This window comes from Rhynchophorus ferrugineus, unplaced genomic scaffold (assembly GCF_030347505.1).
Source record: "Rhynchophorus ferrugineus isolate W39M unplaced genomic scaffold, kcgeb_rfMv2 rfM2, whole genome shotgun sequence".
In the NCBI taxonomy this organism is placed as follows: Eukaryota; Metazoa; Arthropoda; class Insecta; order Coleoptera; family Curculionidae; genus Rhynchophorus; species Rhynchophorus ferrugineus.
The window spans coordinates 35,915,554-35,937,619 of record NW_027472581.1 but is presented as its reverse complement, the minus strand read 5'-3'; the positions used below and the strand labels follow the sequence as shown (position 1 = coordinate 35,937,619).

Here is a 22,066-nt window from a genome sequence, read left to right as displayed (position 1 = left end):
TGGCTCCATCATTTCACTCCGAAGTCCAATCAACAATCATCCGAGTGGACTGCACATGATGAAGCCGCTCCAAAGCATGGGAAAACGAAACAGCCGTCTGGCAAGGTTATGCCGCCTGTATTTTGTGATGCGCATGGAATAATTTTCATTGACTACCTTGAAAAAGGAAGGACCATCCACAGTGACTATTATATAGCGTTATTGGACCGTTTTTTGGACGAAATTGCTAAAAAAGGGCCGCATTGGAAGAAAAAGAAAGTGCTATTTCACCAAGACAATGCACCGTGTCAGAAATCAGTAAAAACGATGGCAAAAATTCCATGAATTGGGCTTCGAATTGCTTCCTCATCAACCGTATTCTCCAGATCTGGTCATCAGCGGCTATTTCCTGTTCTCAAATCTTAAAAAAATGCTCCCTGGTAAGAAATTTTCGTCGAATGAAGAGGTGATCGCCGAAACTGAGGCCTATTTTGAAGCAAAGGACAAATCGTATTACAAAAATGGAATCGAAAAGTTGGAGGGTCGCTATAATCAGTGTATCACCCTTGAAAGGAATTATGTTGAACAAAAAAAAACTAATTTTGCCAAGAAAATGTGTTTTACTATGGTAGGTCGGGGACTTTTCAATTGACCTGTTAGGTGTTATATGTTGCCGTAGCCGCCAGAAATCATCCTCTTCCCATTGTTCACCATCTCTCTCATTATTATGTTGGATTTCTTCATTTTATGGTTATAAAATTTCTGCTTGCGCTAACTGGCAGGCAGGCAAATTACGAATGACAACGTCTCGCTCATCTTCCTAATCTTCCTCGATGAGGTCTTCGTATGTGTTCGTTGGAGGTAGAATGACAATGTCCTGTTCATTACTACTGCTGTCATAGATATTTTCTTCTAGCTCTGTCAACAGTTCCGTGAGGGTTAAACCACTAAAATAAAGTAAAAATGACATAGCTGAAAAATAATTATAAAATATAAGTTCCTACAATAGTTTTGTATTTTATAAGTAACTAAGCCATTTAAACGTACAGTAAACATTAACGCCCAATAGAAAATGACATAAAATAAATGTGGGTGCTATACTATAAAAAACCTAAATTTTTAAACAATGAAGTAAAAAAACTTATCCTACAATATGCGTCATTTTTATGAATACCACAAAAAAAATCATTTCTTCAAAATAGGTTTGAAAAGAATGAAGGTACTAAACAGCTATTTTTAGAACTAGCATCAAATGACAACTTCGAGCAGTCAGTAACTCTCAATATGAAATACAATGAAGTGTAGAAATATGTATGATGTATGTTAAAACAGTAGACAGAACAGTAGGCATATCTAGGTTAAAATATTTAGACAAAATCTATTTTTTGGACCGATATATCAATACTTTTATTCGATCGAATATATCGATATATCTTTTGTAAAATATCAATATTTTTCTGGTTGATATAAAAAAATTCGATATTTTTTTTTCTCCGATATTTTTCTCAGCGGCCGACATCCCTAGTGTCTGTAACTCGCTATTGCTGGCCTTCTTCAAAACTATATCGAAAATATAATTTTGAAATAAGATAAATTAATAGCACTAAATAGACAACTATTATCCTATCTATATGTATCTTAGGTTGTTGTTTAATAGTTATTTTCATTAATAGTGATTTTCACTATATAAATATATATTTGTTATTTGTTATGGACAATTAAAATTACATGTTAAAAAACGACCCTAATATAATATAACTGCCCGCCGTGTTTCTCAAATGCATGATGTTGCATTAACAATGCATTGATTTCAAAAATCGCATAAAATAATATCATTCAAAAATCGTGCTGCATGTCCAACTAATAAAAGTCCATTGTACAGTCGTACACCTACTACAATTCAAAACAAGCAATCAGAAACCAAATTTATTGGAAATTTCCTTTTTAATTTGTTCGTTATTTACGGCCTGTCAGATTGCGAGAACCAACTGGTGTAAATCATTTTCCAAAAACAAATGTCGAGTTGTTGAAATGTATCCAGTCGCAAATTTACAACTAGACCGAAACAAATTATTTTGACGATCCGCTTTAAAGCTTAGTTTGACAATAACATAATCAAATATATTGGGTTATCTCATTAACACTTATTCATGTTGACTGATAGTGATATTAACATAAGTAATTGTTAATAAACAGGTTAGTGTCAATAGTAACTTCAAATAACAAAAACGCTAATAAACACCATTTTTAACACAACAGTTGTGCTTATAACAAATTCGAATTAAATTGAAACTCATTTAAATGTCGAATAAAATTTGTCATACATAATTTATGTTAACTATCATTTAATGAATGTAATTTCTATTACCGTTAAATTTCATAAAAGTATTGTTTAAGTTTACCTTAAATGTGTTTCTAATATACCTATTTTTATTACTAACTATAGGTGCCTATAGCGATTTCACTAATAGATATTCATGACAATTCAAAGTAACTGGGTTAATGTTAAATAATTTCAAAGCCTGCCGGGAGGGCAATACTCTACGCTCTCAACTCTCTCACAAAGGAAAACAACATCATTCCTGATGAACAATTCGGTCTTCGCCATCACCACTCATCCGTCTATTAGGCTACCCGTCTGGCCGCACAGATCCATCACGCTCTTGACGAACGTAAAAAGCTTGCAGCAGTTCATCTGGGGCTAATCAAAGACTTCGACAAGGTCTGACACGACGGTTTTATCGCAAAGTGCGTGCGGTTAGGCCTCCCAGAAGACCTAACCTCTCTCATCAAGTCCTATCTCTCGGACAGATCTTTCTAGGTCAAGATCAGGGAATCACTTCCCAGTCATGATCAGTGTGAACAAATCAATGCTGGCATACCTCAAGGCTCCTCGCTGGCCCCAGCCTTGTTTAACCTCTATTCAGATCTGCCGAAAAAAGAGCACATTGACGCAGTGATTTACGCCGACGACACTGTTTTCTTCACGGCCGCCAGGTTCGAAGTTACAATTCATGAACGTTTACAGAAGCAGCTCGATCATGCGGTCAAGTGGTTCAAATTCTGGAGGTTGCAAATCAACCGCCTGAAAACCCAGGCCATCATTTTCCATAAGAAGCGTTACGCACTGCACGTCTCGCAACTTAAGATTGACACCGCAATAATTCCATGGCTGGATAACGTCATGTACCTAGGTCTCCACTTCGACCGGCGGTTCGGTTGGCATTCCCAAATCCAGAAAGCAATCCAGAAAGGTTCGGGGATAGCAAACCTGCTATCTTCTCTGATCTGCCCTTCTAGTAGACTTCCCATCTCCATCAAATACTTATTTTACAAGATATTAATTCGATCCGTACCCCTCTACGGATCTAATGTCTACTTCAAGTTTGTTACACCCAACCAGATGAAACGCCTTCAATTTTTCCAAAATAAGCTCCTCAGGAATATTAAACGGTCCATAGTTTTTCAGAAATAATCAAATTCATAGGGAAACTGACACTCCAGAAATCAAGCACTTCATATCTCAATAATTCCACAAACAACAACTCAAAGTTCTTCTGAAAACGCGCTTGTTCGCGAGCTCTCCCCCTTTTCCAGGCTGAAACGACCTCATCCGTCGCTACAGTCATAACTTTTGCCCCCATACAACAGTATCCAGTTGTGTGTTAACTCAGGTTCACGAATCAATAGAATCGCCGGGTCTTCGTGCCCAATAACGGCTGCCCGATCAGCGGGTGCCATATCCTCAAAATTAATGCAGTAGCAGTAGCAATCCACAGGGGTCAACTGTGAAGCGGTTTCAGTTTAGTGTATTGGTAAACCCAGAGGCAGTCCCAAATAACCCGGTCCAACTTGTCACTTCAGGGCAAGTCTCCGCGACCAGGTATGCGTCATGCATTCCACCGCCTGGTTTTAGGCCAGAACAAAAAAAAAGTTTTTTATGTAGTAGATTCCCCTGCAGACCTAATCCACCTAATTAACAATTGTATATCCAAGTAATGTATCTCACTTTCATTAAAAAGCATACTTACCTTTTTACGTTTAGTTTTTGTTTCCTTTGATAGTGTGTCTCCTGGTCAAATCCTTTTGATATCACTCTGTTTTTTTGCTTTTTCTTTTAATACCCGTATACACCATTCTTGATAAAATTAATCACTGAATTCAACCCAATACATTTACCATATTTGTAAAAAAGTTAGTATTCATCCTCTCCTCATACATTCTAACCTAATGCGCATTTATATTGAACAACTGAACAATACAACTTCCTACAGTTATCGTGTATAAATTATACTCTTTAGTTGTGTCCACTCTCATCACCCAGTCTTGGAAATTGTCAGCATTGAATCATAATCCCACATTCAGAAAGTTTAATTCAAGTGAAGAACTAAGCTGTTAATTTCCAATCTATCTGACATTTGTTCACGATTCCATGTTTTGTCAATTTCCTCTTCAAAGTGTCTAATCGAGTTCATCCAAACTAAAGGTTTTATTAACCATTCTAACTCAGCATTTCTAAGTAGAACAAGAAGAACATATCGTCAATTAATTATTATTAAATGTTATGACTAATAATACCTAACCAATTGTTATTCCTACGTTTATCTTTTCCATGAACTTTTATTGTCTTAACACTTTTTATCATCTTGCTATGAGATCCAATATCCGATTCTCAAATATCCATGTTCCATCTAAATACACCAATTAAAATAATAAGTCTTCCTTGAGTTTATTATATGCTTCTAAATATTGCATTCTTTTGAAAGCAATCTCCGTAAGTTCTATCAGTCCTCTTCGTGGTTTATCTTTACACCATTTAAATCCTATATTACCTAACAATGTAGGAAGGGATGCTCCACATGCCTCAAAGACCATATCTCGTTTCAGACAGACAATGTCCTCTAAAATAATTGTATTAAATTATGTTAGCATTGAAAAAATTACTCACTGTTTTTATACATTTTATATATTTGATCTCTGATAGTGTTAACATTAAGCTGATCTTGATCCATTACCCGAATCGAAGATTATGTTTTTCATTTTTTGAGATATTTCAGTGACCGCGTCCATACTAATATTCAGTGCAGCTGCAAGACACTAAAAATATTTCCAATAAAAACCACGTCAAGCTCATCTTAATTCGTCACCTGCTTCGTATGAGGACCGTTTCTCTTCAGAGAATCCTTCAGAGATTATATTTTTCATTTTTTGAGATATTTTAATGACCGTGCCGTGCAGCAACACGCTAAAAAATACTTTCAATAAAAACCGTTGCAACTTAATATTTTAACAATAAAAATGTTGTTAAATGTTCGAAGTAACTGATTAAATACGCAGTCTGTTATGTCTGGCTTCGTCATTTCCAATCAGAGTAATAATAAGCAGCTATTTGAAACTTATAAAATACAAGCAAAGCGTTAAAACGACGTTTACCGGTTTATAACCTGTAGTTGTTATAACTAATATTTTGAAGAATTTTGCAGACATTTAACAAACGAACGACTTTTGCTGCTTTCGTTTACATGTTCGAACATATCGGATAGCATTATATTTCCTTTTAACTGGAATAAAATGAGAAAGAAAATATTGTCTGGTATTAAAACTAATTTACAAACATCAATGGGCAATACATTAAGCATCTTGATGACGTATGTTCAGTGCTCCTTTGGATAGACTATAACTATATATTATCAACCACCAACTCTATTAATGAAACATATTTTCAAATATTCACATCGTTCGTCTATTTAACATTTTAAAATTATTTCAATATTTACTTATTTCAAATTACGATACATTTAGCAAACAAAAGATATAACAGATATAAATCTTTAATGTTATAATGTTAAAACATATTTTGCAAAGTTTTAAGTTTTTCATCGCATTATCGATTATATTGCTGAACATAAGACATTTTAGAGAAGCATTAATTCGGTCGTTGAATTTTGCTGTTAACACTCTTCTCGGTTTGCAATTACAATTTCCAATTACTTTTCATCGCATTTCGCGTCGGATTAATACAGACGTTTAAAATAAGCGACGTTATTCGTTTCTGAATTCAAAATTGAATATTCATCAAAAACTTCTTTTTCCGACGAACCTCACCACGAAAACACGAAAACTTCGATTCCGTATTTCTGCCCCTTTCAATTAAACTAAGCGTAAATATTGAAAGAATAAAATATACCGTAATTTTGTGGTACGTAGTTTTGTTTTTTATTTCATTACTTGTCACCTAACGTATATGTTATTATATTTTATTTATTTTAAGTATTTGCTTGCATTGTACTCTGATAATTGTTGCACTTTAAAAAAGCCTATTTAAAAGATAATACATTAATCAAAATATTTTCCATTCTTTCCTACAATGTTCTTCGCCATTTTGTAACCATGTGCAATACACTCCATCAAAGCCTATTATCGAGCTCATTCTGTGGCAATTAAAAGGCGCTATATCTTATGAGCAGCTGAGTATACCTTGCTTATCCTATAATGTGTATAGCAACACCCGTCTAGGATGTCTGAATGTTTTTTGAGTGTTTGAACTAGTTTTTCAATAAGTCTTGACATTCGAATTACCAAATTTTCACCACTAGATATTACACCTAATATTATCTAGAGCATACTATTAACTATACAATTTGATTTAAGTCTTCATTCGATAAAGACGCGTCTTCATATTCTTACGGCCAATACTACCTTTTTGCTTCTATATATATATATATATATATATATTCACATATCATATATATATATATACATTGTTTGTTTAATAAAATTGTTTTTAAAAACACACGGTAATGCTAATTTAAGAAGGATAAATTCTTAGATGTAATATCAAAAGATTAGGAACGATTAATTTAGTGTTAAAAAAAAAGGAGTTAGTAGTTAATAGAAGCAAAAAGGTAGTATTGGCCGTAAGAATATGAAGACGCGTCTTTATCGAATGAAGACTTAAATCAAACTAAATTAACATAATAAATCATTGTAAATTGAAATTAATGCCTTTGAATCAAACGTTAGATACAAACTGTCATTATAGATGTAAAACTGCGATCAACAATTATGATTACATCACAAGAATGTAAACAATGGATGGATACTGTCGATCGTGTGATACTATTCTGCTATTTTCACTGTATAATATCCCCTGTCCTATACTCATAAAGAAACTCTATGACTATACCAATTTCTCTAAATAAAACTACAGGTTAGAAATGTTTTTATCGAATCCCTCAAAATATATTTATACGCACTATATATATTCACCACTATATCATTAAGCTTTATTTTGCACAAACACAGATAAGTTCCATGTTTTTCCGTTTTCCTGTTGAAAAGTGGTGAACAAATTGTCGCTTTAAAGGTGATACGGTTGACATAAAGTACCTCACATAACCTAGAAAATTAGAAGATAAAAAATGAAAGCGAAAACCGAACGAAACGATCATCAAACATCGCATAAGTATAAGGTAACGTATATAAGTGAAAATCATAGTTACCCTGTAGAAATTCTTGGATCACAGCATATGAACATAGTTCATTGAGAGAGCCAGCCTGTCCAACTAAACAAAATTACAACCTATAATTTAAGTAAATTTTATAATAAATATATACCAACTCTCCCGTATAACTTACATTTCTTTAAAATATTTTTATAAAGAATTACTTTTCTCTCTTAATAAAACACGTTCATTATCAATATAAATTTTATTAATGACGAATACGTGTCCCTACATTCATACTTATTCCAGGCGGCTGTAGCGAACAATTCAATAAATCCCCCTAAGCTGGGAGTAATATATTTGGATAATTTATGAGGTTAATCTCAGATAAATCTGAAAATTATTGTATGTGTATTGTATGTGAGAAAAAATAACAATAAACAATCAAAATTGACCTTGTCACCTAATAAAGTCAAAAGTTTAAATATCAAAATCAATTATTTTAAATATAGTAATGATTTGATATAAAATATATGTTGTTTTATATTAAGATAATAAGATTATTAAAAATATTTAATCATTTTAAGAGATTAAAAATTGATAATTATAATATTTTAACGCATTATTTCGTAAAAGAATATTACTTATAGAATGAAAATAGATACATTTATTTTGTTTATTAATTATGAACCAGTGATCACCCAGTGGTCAAAATTGGACTATAATTCATTAAAGTTTAAGTATGTTTATAAAAAGCTCATACTAATCCATAATAAAAAGAAATTGATAAAAAGATATGTGATTCGTATTCGTTTTCCTATCTTAAAATAACTTTTATTGGTAATCTTTTGAAAGCAGTTTTTTTTAATATTATTTGATTCCTAACATTTTTGACAATTTCATAAATTTGTAGAAATATCTTAATAACCTTTACAATAATATTTTAGTTCAATGATACAGTGGGCCTCTAGAATCGTTTCAGTTACGATCATATCTTCATCAGAATATGTTTTTCTCGTGCTCAAATTAGACTCTTTAACATTTATATCATAAATCTGAAAGTGACATTTGTAGAAAGAGGTAAATGGGGGAGAATATTCTCCTTCTGTGGACAGAGAAGACACACGGTTCTTCTTATTTTCGAATGCTCTTAATATAGTTCAGGATAAAATTTACGCATATGACGGTATTTTTTATTATAACAGCTGATAGTACCTTTCTATCAAGGGGCTACAACATGCGTGCGTAGGGAATTGGGCTACGTTTTGCCTTATTTTCATCAATGCGCCAAATCCGCTCGGACCGAATATTCAGATCTGTACTCGGCATTACATATGAAATTACATCGCTTACATTTATTAAATAGAGAACTACAAGATTTACAGGAGAAAATGATGCATATGCATATGTCAGGCAGAAACAGTAACTCTACCGTATAAAAAATTGATCGGGCAGCACCACTTATTAGCAGGTTATATAAATGTATCGCATAATCTATATGTTGGTTGCCAGTCAATATGTACTTCTTATTTCGTTTAATTTTATGTATTTGTAGTTATATTATGTATTTGTGACATTATTATATACAGAGTTTAGCCGTATGCAGTTCTTCTCCATATAAACTTTAACCAATACAAATCTTACATTTCTTTATGAACGCAATGTTCCTGAAAGGGAAGTAACATTTTGGTTGTAAGTATTAATATATGAATTTTAAAGTATATAAATGCTATGTAGTGCTGAGGAAATTATCAAACTATAAATAGACCCAGAAACTACCGAAGTTCGCACAGAACAAAGTAAGGTTTGATCATCACTACAATTATCACGGCATCATTAAATTATCTGACAATAATTAACTGGTGACTGATATAATTACTTCACATCAATGAGGACAAGCATTATAAGGCCCTATTCAATCTTTATTTTAGTTGTGTCAGATATTGATAGATTATTTCACATATTAAACTAGCTATTAAACTAAAACATATCCAACTAATTCATCTAATCCACAAATCCAGCTAATTCATCACAAGATGTTTGCCCAGATTTTTCCTCTCTAGCTTGCTAGAATCGCACACAATGTTAATGACAATAAAGATAAAAGGTCTTTTAAAATATTTATTATTAAATAATGATAGAATTAATTATGGAATTTTTTGGAATTTGGAAAAATAATTAAGAAAAAATAAAAGTAGTTCATTTTCCATAACAAATCTTAATGATTGATTATTAGTACAGTTCACTGTAACATATATAGTAGAAATATAGTTCTTATCTAAATTGAATACCCTTAGTTTACTTATCAATGACAAACCTTTGTTTATGCCTAAATAACACTTTACCCAATAAGCAACTTTTTTACACCATTTAAAAGTTCATATGAAACATTCACTAAATTCGCACAATATATAAAAAGAGAACTTTCTTCCAAATTATAGATTTCCTTTTTGAACTAGCTAAAGCACTTCGTACAACCAACATAAAAGTATACTATTCAAAAACATAAAATGTTAACTCTTGTTTTGTATCATTCGCAAGTTTAATGCATATTTATTAAGGCACTGCAAAATCCATCGAAATTATATTTTGTAATATAATGTAATTTTGTAATATATGTAATCATAAGAATAATCCAATCAGTATCAATATATGGTAAATATAATAATATATGTACAAAATCATATAACGATAATAATAATAATAACATCTATATAATCAAAATATACATATTTGAAGTTTATTTTAATTACCTACTAACGAGAAGAACGTGACGATCTATAATAGCGAAGATCTTAATAGATTATAAGGTAGTTTTACGTCACGAAAAGTACATTATGCAACAATGTTATGACAATAATACTTTGGGGCTATGCAGGAGTATTTCAAAACGATCGAAAAAGATTAACACATTTAACATTTTAATATATATTTATGATATTTGTACATTCTATCCTATTTATGTTATATATAAACATAAAATCATGGCAGATTATCTTTATCATTTATCCAGATATAGTACAGTATATAGTACATTTCAATTGTACCTTTTGAATATAAAAAATTCTTTTGTAAAATAGACATTACTCCTTTCTTGGGATTAATTCCATAATATAGGTAATAAAACTAATTTTTGCTCTTTTCTATTTATTATTATATTTGCAATTTCATATAAAAAAATGTCTTACATAATATAAATATATGAATATCTAATATATAAATATTGAAATCTATATATGAAAACTTAGTACTGAGTCAAAATGTGCGTTACTATTAAAAAAAATGTGCATATAAAATGCCAATAGCCTTATTTTAATGATGAATAATTGTTCCTTAAAAAATATCACATTCCCAAATCTAACTTAAACATTCAAGTTACTAAGGTACTTTATATTTTACTTTGGCAACAGCATAAATGTATGAAAAAATAGTTGCAAACAATAATGACTAGTAATCACAACATATAATCGAGATGTAAACTTAAATTAAGTTAACAATTCGTTCACAATCTATTAGAAGTAGTAAAAAATTATTCAAAAATATAGTGTCCTTATTTCATCTTAAATATTATGAGTAAAATGCCTTCAAAAGCATACAGTCTAAAGTAGAGATTCATCCAAGTCTTCATTTGTTTTAAGTTAAATCTCAATAAGAACTCAGCAAGCTCCGAAGGAATTTGAACTACAAATATTATTTTAAATATGTCAAAAGGCACAAATCAAATATTACCGTTATAAAAAAATTAAAATAATAAAAATAAATAAAATGAACAAAAAAAAACTAAATTACTAATGTTACATTTCATAATACGCATCAGCATAATGTTGAATGTTTGCAATACAACTTATAAACTATGTTAGTGTTTCTAAGAACATTAATATACACTAAATCTGAATTATTAAAAAGACTGTTCCAACTGGTTTTAGTTAAATCATCAATTATTTGACACTTGTTCATGATATAAGGCACATTTAATTATTGTTATTCGAATAATACTTGCCTTGAATAATTTACAAAAGTACATGTCAGTTTTTATAATTGAAATAAAAAAGAATAAACGAAATTATTATCCAAAAAAGTGATAGATTCAAAGCTATGAAACAATTAATGAATTACATAATTTACATATGTTGAATTAAATGTATTGCACAGATCCACTAAAGTGGCGCAAGTAAAGCAAAGCATCTTTTTAATACTAAATGAGAATGAAGAATTAATAAACCAACAAAAAATAAAAATAATATTCATGGCGAGCTTACAGGAGGCGAAGCAGGAGCTTTATCATTGTCAACAACAGTAGAAGTGCTAGGCATAGATGCTGAGGTTGGAGCTGCAGTGTTAAGAGGTGCTGCAGCTACAGGAACATAGATTTGCGGTTGTATTTGACCGGCGCTTGTCGTAGACATTTCTCTTTGCGTAGCTGCCATCCGAGCAACACGTTCAGTTCTTGCTTCACGTAATGTTTTAAAGAACGAATAAAATATAAATATACCCAAAGCCTATAAAAAGAAAATATTATGTAAATACAAGGACTTTTCAGTAAATAATGATTCAAATATTCAAAATATAAATATGCAGTCTTATTTTATGTTATTGCCACTACAAACAGTCACAAACTTCTACGATTTTATAAAATTAATTTAAGAATATAAATTTTTCTTAATGAGTATATTTCATATACATTAATTATTTACAAAATTAGTATTACTGCCAACAAACAATAGTAAAATAAGTGAATATGATAATCCTTATTGTAAATAATAACAATCAGATATTTTTGGGTTTTATATTTTTAAAAATAATGTACACTTTCTCCACTTTACTTAAAATAAACTCAAAACAAAAATAAGAGTATTTTCTATGACCCTAACAAAATTAATGATGATTGATGAACCGAAAACGAAAAGCTACTAAATATTATAGAAATATATTATTTAGCAAAAAGTATTTCTAAAAGATAAAATTTAAAATGCACATAAATAGAATTATTGTTGAAAACAGAATTATGGATTTGCTTTACCTGAAATATTGAACACGCAAAGCCAATGATTACACCATCTATCATTATACTTTTGGTATACTTGAGTAAAGGTTTTTTACAACCTTCTTTGAAAATAGCAGTGGTGTGATTTAAACTATCAGTACTAAAACATGTTGGGTGCATAAATTTAGTACCATTAAAGTGTTCACTGCCATCTAGACCACAGCAATGTAACTAAAAACAGCAATATTATAGTCCTTTAAAAAAAATTAGATTCAATTATTTCTAATATAGAATTTAAAAAAAGTTGACAGCGGTGGGATTCGAACCCACGCCCTTTCGGACTGGTGCCTAAAACCAGCGCCTTAGACCGCTCGGCCACGCTGCCTGTTTTAAGTAATCTACACAACCCGGTAATAACAAAAACTTACCTTGTTTTGAAGTTTACTCCATTGTTTTTTATTGTTATCAAAATTTTCAAATAACTTAGTCATCAAATCAATAGATGCAATTGGAATCTCATCCCATAATATAACTGACCAAACACCAACACTAAATTCACATACTAATAATATGAAGGTACAAATCATAAACTAAAAATATATAATTAAATTATTAAAGGAAAATTTTAATTCCAAAGAATATTTTACAGAGATTCATAAAAAGCATTTCTTACCAAAACTATGTGAAAATTATGCTCTCTTGTCGGTCCTTTAATACCCAACCAAGTAACGAATAAATGAATAATGCCAAGGAAAAATATTACGAAAAATGGGCCAACACTATTTGATGGAATAAATGCATAATGATTAAACAATTTAAAAAGTAAATAAGGAGAAAGCGTAAGGAGAATTAATCCTGAAATCTACAATGAAATAATTTAAATATATATTATTCCACAAAATATGCTAATTACTTACAAACAATAACAGAGAATGTAGTATACAAAAAACCTCTTTTAGTTTTAAAGAAGCCATCGGAATAATGACATACCAATTACTTAACAAGACACTACACGAAAAAGGATATCTAGGACCTATGTAGTAAATAAAATGTATATCCTAGCATCACAATTAAACAGACAAAATAATATGAATACATTCATTAGCTCTAGTCAACAAACTTGCAGCCGTTACAAATAGTTGTCACTACTATATATTGTTTATTTATAAAAGACCATTTTCTTATACCTATGTAATTTTAGTAATGTTCTAAAAATAACTATAAATATAAATGTCAACATTAACCTTAACCTTTTTTAGGCAACCCAATATTATGCCAACTGATGCCAACACAGTAGTTAAGAAGTCGGCCTTTAAATAATTAGATTTTACCTTTAATAATTATTTTTGATTCTGTTGCATTAACGTTGTACTATAATCTCTGATTAAACATCATCATCACCAATTAAGTAAAAACAATGTTTTTCAGCTAACAATTTTATTTTACAAAAGAAGAAAACAATAGGTAATCACCTAACCCTTCAAATGATGTATCGTTATTAAACATAGAAAAAATTATTAAACTTCTTAAAATGTATACCCTTATATACGGTTTTTATAAATACATGGTCCAGAAAGATGAATATTGTGTCCTTATTCTAGGCTTAGATAATGCGGGTAAAACGGTATGTATTTTATTTTAAAATATTAATGCACATATGTATAATAAACAACATTTAGACATATTTGGAAGCAGCTAAAACAAAATTAACTAAAAATTATAAAGGTATAAATCCATCAAAGATAACAACAACAGTTGGATTAAATATTGGAAAAATAGATGTTGGAGGTGTTCAGTTAAATTTTTGGGATCTAGGTGGGCAAAGTGAGTTACAATCATTATGGGATAAGGTAATTAAAAATATTTGGAGCGAATAAAAATTTATAATAATGGAATTTTAGTATTATGAGGAATCACATGCCATTATTTATATAGTTGATTCTTCAGACAGAGATAGAATTGATGAATCAAAGGAGATATTTGGTTAGTATGTTTAATATTCATAATAAGAGTTAATAAAATTGGCATTTCAGATAAGATGATAGCAAATGAAAATTTACAAGGTGTACCTCTGTTAGTGTTAGCAAATAAACAAGATCTTCCAGACTGTATGGGTGTCAGAGAAGTGAAACCTATTTTTAATAAAAATGCCCATCTAATTGGAAAAAGGGATTGTATGGTAATGCCTGTATCTGCTTTGACAGGGTAAATTTTTATTATATCAGATATATTTTATTTTAAAATATTCTTTATAGGGAGGGTGTTGATGAAGGTATTAGGTGGTTAGTAGATTGTATTAAAAGAAATACCTTTATAAGACCCCCTAGAAATAGTGAAGAAACCTAGAGCTTTCTAATTTAAATGAAGGTATTCTGTTATAAGGAATGTCCCAATTTGATCAAACCACCTCAACAATATTAACAGTAATAGCTGTACCAAACCAAATTAAAAATATTGCTATATTTTTATATTAGGTTTGTTTATAGACATTATCACCTAGTCTTGCATTATTTTAAGTAACTTTTTATGCATTTATATATTTTTATTGAATATGAAATATGTTAAATAAATCACTATGTTTCTAAATCTATAATTTGCAAATTCCCTTTGTGTGCTACATTGTCTGATAACATATTTACTTATTTTACCACTTTACATGATATATAAACAGGACAGGTAAAAATAAAATTGATAAATGTTCTTATCTATGAAATAGTTACACATACTGCCTTATCAAAAAACAGCCAAGTCAAAGTATATTCTAGGTTTTAAGACATTTATAGGGTAAATAAAAGAAATATGTATCCATACTATGAATCTGATTGGAGTGTTTTACCACCTGAAGCAAACAGAAGGTAAAATATCTAATTTCCCTTGTTCTTTTTTTCATAATTTAAGAAATAAAAAGACAAAAGTACTAATCAATTCCAAACAACCCATATACATATATATTTCAAAAGGCAAAAGCTTGTTAAATTTGTCCAAGTCATATGAAACTTTATTTATGACGTAAACATACGTGTCCACCTCAAAGTGAGAATATTAAAATTCAAACTTGATTTAATTAACTATCCACTTGTCACGTGACGTCACTGCCTGCCATATTGCATATTTATGTCAAATCAATGGATAGATACTAACATTACATTTCTTTATAATTAAAGTGTTTTATTTTATATAGTCGTGATATATTATACCTTTAAAATTAGTTTATATTGTTCGGTAAAAAGAAATTACTTATAAAAAGCAGTGTATTTATGTCAGCTGTCAAATAAGCAAGGTGCAAAATACAGGTGAATTTTTTCGTGTTTGGACCCCTTTTTAAAGAATTGTTTAACTTGATTTTGCTTAGAAGCCTTAATAAAGCCTCTAAGACCAAATAAGGGCTAAATAATCTCTAAATGTGCGTGTGTTGCTTAACCTACTGTTAGCCTGAGTAAATTTGTCTGTTTTTAAAGAACTAATATGAATGCCTCAGAACATGGGTAATGTATTTTAAATGTAAAAGTAGTTATGTACTAATAATAATTACATTTTAGATTCAATCCGGCTTTTAACATGGCCACAATTAAACAAGTTGTTAATGAGGCCATTGAAAGGGGTATGTAGTATTGTCCAGTATCAGTATAATATTATATTAATTAATTTATAGTTCGAATGCCTACACCTATGCGGCTTAGGGACTTGATAAGACAAATTCGTGCTGCAAGAACTGCTGCTGAAGAACGTAGTGTAGTTAATAAAGAATGTGCATATATAAGAAGCACATTTCGTGAAGAAGATTCAGTTTGGAGGTAAAGTATAACAAAAATCATTTGTTTTATAACTACACTTAATATTCAAAATAATTAATTTCATACAATGAATCTAATATAATTGATCAATTGTAAATGAATATACATTGTTATCTTTCATTTAATGCAGCCACATCATTAATTTCAGATTTAACATTTAACCTATTTTATGGACAATCAAATTATGTTCCAATTAATATTTTATATTACTATTTCAAGTTATTTATTATATATTTTTACTTTGAATTTGTTATGTTTCACAACTTATTATTTATAATTTTAGATGTCGCAACATAGCCAAACTTCTGTATATTCATATGCTGGGATATCCTGCTCATTTTGGTCAACTAGAATGTTTGAAGCTAATTGCTAGCTCTCGATTTACAGATAAAAGAATAGGATATTTGGGAGCTATGTTATTGTTAGATGAAAGGCAGGATGTACATCTTTTAATAACCAACTGTTTAAAAAAGTAAAATTTTGATATTTAAATATTTTCAGAGAAAAATTAATACTATTTTTCAGTGATCTTAATTCAACAACCCAGTTTGTAGTTGGTTTAGCATTATGCACACTTGGTGCTATTGCTTCGCCAGAAATGGCACGTGACCTTGCAGCAGAAGTAGAAAGATTAATGAAATCACCAAATGCATATATTAGGAAAAAGGCTGCATTATGTGCATACAGGATAATCAAAAGGTAATAAAATATAATAATAGTATAAAATATCATTTAAATATATTAATTACATATAAAGATGCTATGTAAACTTAATTATTCTTGCAATTATATTTTCAGAGTACCAGAATTGATGGAAATATTTTTACCAGCTACCAGAAGTATGTTATCAGAAAAAAATCATGGAGTCCTTATAACTGGTGTTACTTTAATAACAGAAATGTGTGAAAATAGCCCAGATACCTTAAATCATTTTAAGAAGGTATATTGTAAAGTTTTTATCTTTAATTTATAGCTAGCAAAAATATTTAATTTATTATAAATTTTATTAAATGTTTTAATGATTGCAATTATATATATTTGTTTCAGATCGTACCTAATTTGGTAAGGATTTTGAAAAATCTTATTTTGGCTGGTTATTCTCCTGAACATGATGTTTCTGGTGTTAGTGACCCATTCTTGCAGGTATTTTCTCAATATCATAATAAACATGTTTTTTCATAAAATGTATCTATTTTTAGGTGAAAATTCTGAAACTTCTTAGAATACTTGGTATAAACGATGCGGATACTTCAGAGGCAATGAATGACATTTTAGCACAAGTGGCTACCAATACTGAAACAAGTAAAAATGTTGGAAATACTATTTTGTATGAGACTGTTTTATCTATCATGGATATCAAATCTGAAGGTGGATTAAGGGTAAGAAAATTTATATTTTGAAAATATATATCAGATATAAACTTGATATTGTAGGTTCTGGCAGTAAACATACTGGGAAGATTTTTGCTAAATAATGATAAGAATATCAGATATGTAGCTTTAAACACATTGTTAAGAACAGTTCATGTTGATACATCTGCAGTTCAGAGACACAGATCCACTATTTTGGAATGTCTTAAAGGTGAACATTTCTTGTATATTCCTTTTAAACCATTTTTAAAATGTGTATTATCTAGATCCTGATGTTTCAATTCGAAGAAGAGCTATGGAGTTATCATTTGCTTTAGTTAACTCTCAAAACATTAGGTCAATGATTAAAGATTTGCTGACATTTTTGGAGAAAGCAGATCCAGAGTTCAAAGCACCTTGTTCTAGTAGTATTGTTTTAGCAGCAGAAAGATTTGCCCCAAATAAACGATGGCATCTGGATACTTTATTAAAAGTTTTAGTTGCTGTAAGTATATTTATATTATTTTTTATATATATATTGGTCACATTTGATAGAATATCTCTAATTATAGGCAGGAAATTATGTCCGTGATGATGTAATAGCTTCAACTATTCAACTTATATCAGAAAGTACAAGTCAGCAAGGTTATATGGCTATGCAGTTGTATAAAGCATTATCAGAAGATCTTCAGAACAGGCAACCATTAACTCAAGTGGGAGTATGGGCAATAGGTATATTTAAATTTTACAATTTATATAAAGTTTTTAAAATATGGTTCTCTACAGGAGAATATGGTGATTTACTATTGCAAGCCTCTCCGGAAGAAGATTATGATTTTAAATCACCATCAGAAGAACAAGTTATTGATATATATCAGAGGTATATATATATAGTTGAATATTTTAAATGTCACTGAACTAATCAAAATAATTTAGGCTTTTATGGTCTCCACAAAATACATCTACTACCAAACAGTATGCCCTCATGTCTTTAACAAAGTTGAGTACTAGATTTACTAATACCACCAAGTAAGTTAAACAGAAATTTTGTAATCTGTTTGAACATATTTTTTTATGATTTTAGCAAAATACAACAGATCATTAGCTCATTTTGTTCAAGTTTGCATATTGAATTGCAACAGAGAGGTGTTGAATTTACTCAGCTTTTTGGGAAATATGGTCACTTAAGACCTGCTTTGTTAGAAAGGTATTTCTTATTCAAAATTTAAATGCTTCCAAATTATGACTACATATATTGCCTCCTGTTTCTGTATTCTACTATTTTTTTTTTTAAATTAGAATGCCACCTATGGAAGTTATTCGTCAAACAGATGAAAATGTTCACACCAATGGTGATATAGATGGTTTAGAACCACAGTCTCAAGAAAATAGTCCACAGCATATACCTAGTGAATCAGTTAGTATTGTTTTATGGAACGGAACATTTAAATCCAATAATACTTTTTCTATAGTACATTTTTCAAAATAATTTTAGAATGCGCTACTCGATTTGTTGGGAGGCTCTGAAGAGTTAGACATTATCAAACCGCAATCTGAACCATCGAAAGCGACAACAATCTCGAATACCAATAATCAAGATCTATTAGATCTTTTAGGTCTAGGGCCACTCAATGATGGACCTCCGATTTCTAACGATACAAACAATATGGGATTAATCCTTGAAAATAATAACGCAAATTTTCTACCTGTGATCAATAATCAGAATTCAAACTTCCTTACTGGTATTTAATAAATATGAAATTCTTAATTTTAATAATCACTGTAACAATTTTACTAGATGACCTCTTCACAAGCGGTCCTGTTGAAACTCAAACTAAAAGTATACCGCCATTGACAGCCTTTGAAAAAGATGGACTGAAGATTATATTTTCATTTGATGGTGTCCAAGAGAATAATACTGTCACCATAAATGTAACAGCAAGTAATAACTCTTTGTTCCCAATGTCAAACTTTTTGTTTCAAGCAGCGGTTCCTAAGGTAATGTTTATTAATATCCAATAAATAAGACGTGGAAAAATTATTTTATTTTACAGACATTCCAGATTCAAATGCTTTCCCCGTCTGATACAGCAATTTCTCCAAATGGAGTAGTTACACAAGTCTTAAAAATTACAAATCCAGGACATGTAAGTACTATTTATGTCATTTGGAATATTTATATAATTGGTAGTTTTAAGTTAAAAGTGAGAATGACTTGAAATATTGAGAGAAAGGATTTTTTTATTCAACTAAATTATTTCAATTGTTACCTTGAAACCTGGCTTATTTTAAAATTTAAACAATTTCACTTAAAATATATACTGTATTAATTCTTTTCAATGCACAATTTATTTCTAAAGTCAATACTATTTACGTCTACATTAACTCTATTGAACATAGTGAATAAAAAGGGATGACATAATCTATAAAAAAAAGTAGTCAATAACCTTTGAGTTATGCTTCCCAACTGTTTACTTCAAAGACAAAAATGGATTTTTTTTATATCTAATTAACCTGATATGAGAGACATGGGATTTAAAAGCAAACATTTAATTTACATTAAAACTATTGGTCAAGCATGGTCACTTATTGAATCGGTTGCCGGTATCCTACGCTGTATACGAAACTTATGAAAAAAATTAATAAAAACAAATCATGTCTGGAGCACCTCCGTCCTGAAGAAACGATCAAAGGAATGTATGCGTTGTCCCGTCTGAACACCTTACAATTATAGTTAAGTTATTTGTGACCACTGTCTGAACCTTCGTCCGTTTCGTTTGCCCATTTTCCCTCAAATTCCTGTATAAAATGCATGTGATATGAATCGAAGTACTAATGGTGTATGCTAATATTTTACTGCTGGGAGATTTTGAGCACATTTAATCGACCTTTCCAGTTAATTACACTGCCGGTTCAATGATATTTTAAAGTAAATGGAACCTTTATAATGTAAATACTTTACGTCACCAGACAGATTTTTTAGAATATCTAGAATCATATCTGTCCCGCTATGTAACAATACTTCAAATGTAAGAATGCTTCCATATTATGTCCAGCAAATCGGGAATCCCTACAATCCAAATCGAAACGACACATTCCGCCCTGTTACAGCGGTCGTTAATTGTCGTAACCACCTCCTTACCCTATATCTCCGACAAATTACCCAACAAACGTCAGTTGGTGTCTACAGCTTAATGTAGTAAACTAAGGCATCGATAAAACTAAATAATAATGAGGTTACAAAGACGTCTATTAGAATTGGTGTATTACAGGTATCTTAAGGATATTTCTTAGTTCGCATTAATTCTTCTAATTACAATATCCCGTAATAGTTAGTTTGTATCAAAATCATCACTTCTAAAACATCGAATCCTATACGCCCATCATTGTCTCCCTGCTATAGCACTCAATAATTTTCAATAATACTGTTCCTTGATTTAATTAGAACAGTAGACTTCAGCAAATGACAACAAAAAATATGTCACTTAAATTTGATTGGAAGCAAGCATAAAATAGCCCATTATTTTAATATCCGGTACTAAAATCAATAATAATCGAAATGTAGTTAATTTACCATTATGACAAAACTTTGGCCTATAGCATTAAATCGTCATGAATTGTAAGTGCTTCACCATTTCAGTCAATATATTATTAATTTTTCAAATCATATGATTATTAAATGCATAATTTTTGTAATTTCAGACTTTATATAAATATTTGGTTATCTTTTTTTTCTTCTAGAACATCTTAAAAATGAGAATTCGAATTTCCTATGCAGTTGATGGCAATCCAATTCTAGAACAGACTGAGGTAAACAACTTTCCAAATGAACTGTGGGAATGACTGAGTAGAAGAGGCCATCAGACATGAAATAATGTTGTGTATAGAAATTTTTGTGACTACGATTTAAAATTTTCTTTAACAATGGACTTGATATACTAGTTGTTGGTCGGATTAGGGATTTTAATTTCGGCTGTATCAATTATAAATTCTGTTATTTTTTTAAAGGCAGATAATGTGCGATTGAGTCATGTTGTGTATATAAAAAATATATATTTCCGGCTAATAACTATAGATTTACAGGCTTTTCTAGAAGCTAAAACAATATATATTTTCTACATTTAGTTACAGAATCTTAAAAGTGGTGTAAATATTTTTAAATATTGATGCAGTACTTAATAGTATTACCTAATTTTTAATATGAAAAGAAATTATCTTGTTTTTTCTTTCACCGATTCAATATTTATTCACGAATGATGCATTCACTAATTTTTGAATTTATGTAGAATTAATTTTTTATCTCATTGGAAAATTTTGTCAAGATCTATATAGATAATTTATAAATATTAACTTATTATAAAATAAATAAAAACATTTTGTACCCTCCTTTTTTGTGATCAAGAAACTTCATTGCATTACTTTTTTAATTTAATGCTTGATTTGTTATATACTGTTATTTGCGTCCATAATCTAGTTAATTAATAAATATTGTAAATAAATGAAGTGTTTTATTAA

At 30.0% G+C, this 22,066-nt stretch overlaps 3 protein-coding genes and 1 non-coding gene across 6 annotated transcripts; 2 read left to right on the top strand and 2 right to left on the bottom strand.

The window, feature by feature from the left end:
* Positions 1-10,554: 10,554 nt before the first annotated feature.
* Positions 10,555-13,626, bottom strand: LOC143190755 (tetraspanin-8). Its single transcript, XM_076395310.1, has 6 exons — positions 13,326-13,626; positions 13,082-13,270; positions 12,837-12,998; positions 12,445-12,639; positions 11,684-11,923; positions 10,555-11,105 (listed from the first exon to the last, which is right to left on the bottom strand). Exons 1-6 carry the CDS (start codon positions 13,380-13,382, stop codon positions 11,070-11,072), a joined length of 879 nt encoding a protein of 292 aa, XP_076251425.1. The 5' UTR covers positions 13,383-13,626; the 3' UTR covers positions 10,555-11,069.
* Positions 12,714-12,793, bottom strand: TRNAL-UAG (transfer RNA leucine (anticodon UAG)). Its single transcript has one exon. It is a non-coding gene; the product is annotated as a tRNA-Leu (tRNA).
* Positions 13,627-13,808: 182 nt separating the features above from the next.
* On the top strand, positions 13,809-14,994 carry Arfrp1 (ADP-ribosylation factor related protein 1). Its single transcript, XM_076395313.1, has 5 exons — positions 13,809-14,032; positions 14,088-14,258; positions 14,310-14,391; positions 14,442-14,613; positions 14,664-14,994. The coding sequence occupies exons 1-5, from the start codon at positions 13,940-13,942 to the stop codon at positions 14,752-14,754; spliced, it is 609 nt and encodes a 202-aa protein (XP_076251428.1). The 5' UTR covers positions 13,809-13,939; the 3' UTR covers positions 14,755-14,994.
* Positions 14,995-15,116: 122 nt separating this feature from the next.
* On the top strand, positions 15,117-22,050 carry AP-1gamma (Adaptor Protein complex 1, gamma subunit). Of its 3 annotated transcripts, none has more exons than XM_076395273.1 (19): positions 15,117-15,263; positions 15,948-16,009; positions 16,061-16,202; positions 16,486-16,674; positions 16,728-16,901; positions 17,001-17,142; positions 17,250-17,345; positions 17,402-17,581; positions 17,636-17,783; positions 17,839-18,056; positions 18,124-18,283; positions 18,338-18,431; positions 18,488-18,580; positions 18,636-18,758; positions 18,851-18,968; positions 19,047-19,293; positions 19,350-19,549; positions 19,606-19,698; positions 21,293-22,050. In XM_076395273.1, the coding sequence occupies exons 1-19, from the start codon at positions 15,208-15,210 to the stop codon at positions 21,392-21,394; spliced, it is 2,637 nt and encodes an 878-aa protein (XP_076251388.1). In that variant the 5' UTR covers positions 15,117-15,207; the 3' UTR covers positions 21,395-22,050. The 3 variants fall into 3 exon arrangements, with proteins under 3 accessions (XP_076251388.1, XP_076251389.1, XP_076251390.1); XM_076395274.1 differs by lacking the exon at positions 15,117-15,263 and adding an exon at positions 15,483-15,893; XM_076395275.1 differs by lacking the exon at positions 15,117-15,263 and adding an exon at positions 15,490-15,701.
* Positions 22,051-22,066: the final 16 nt, after the last annotated feature.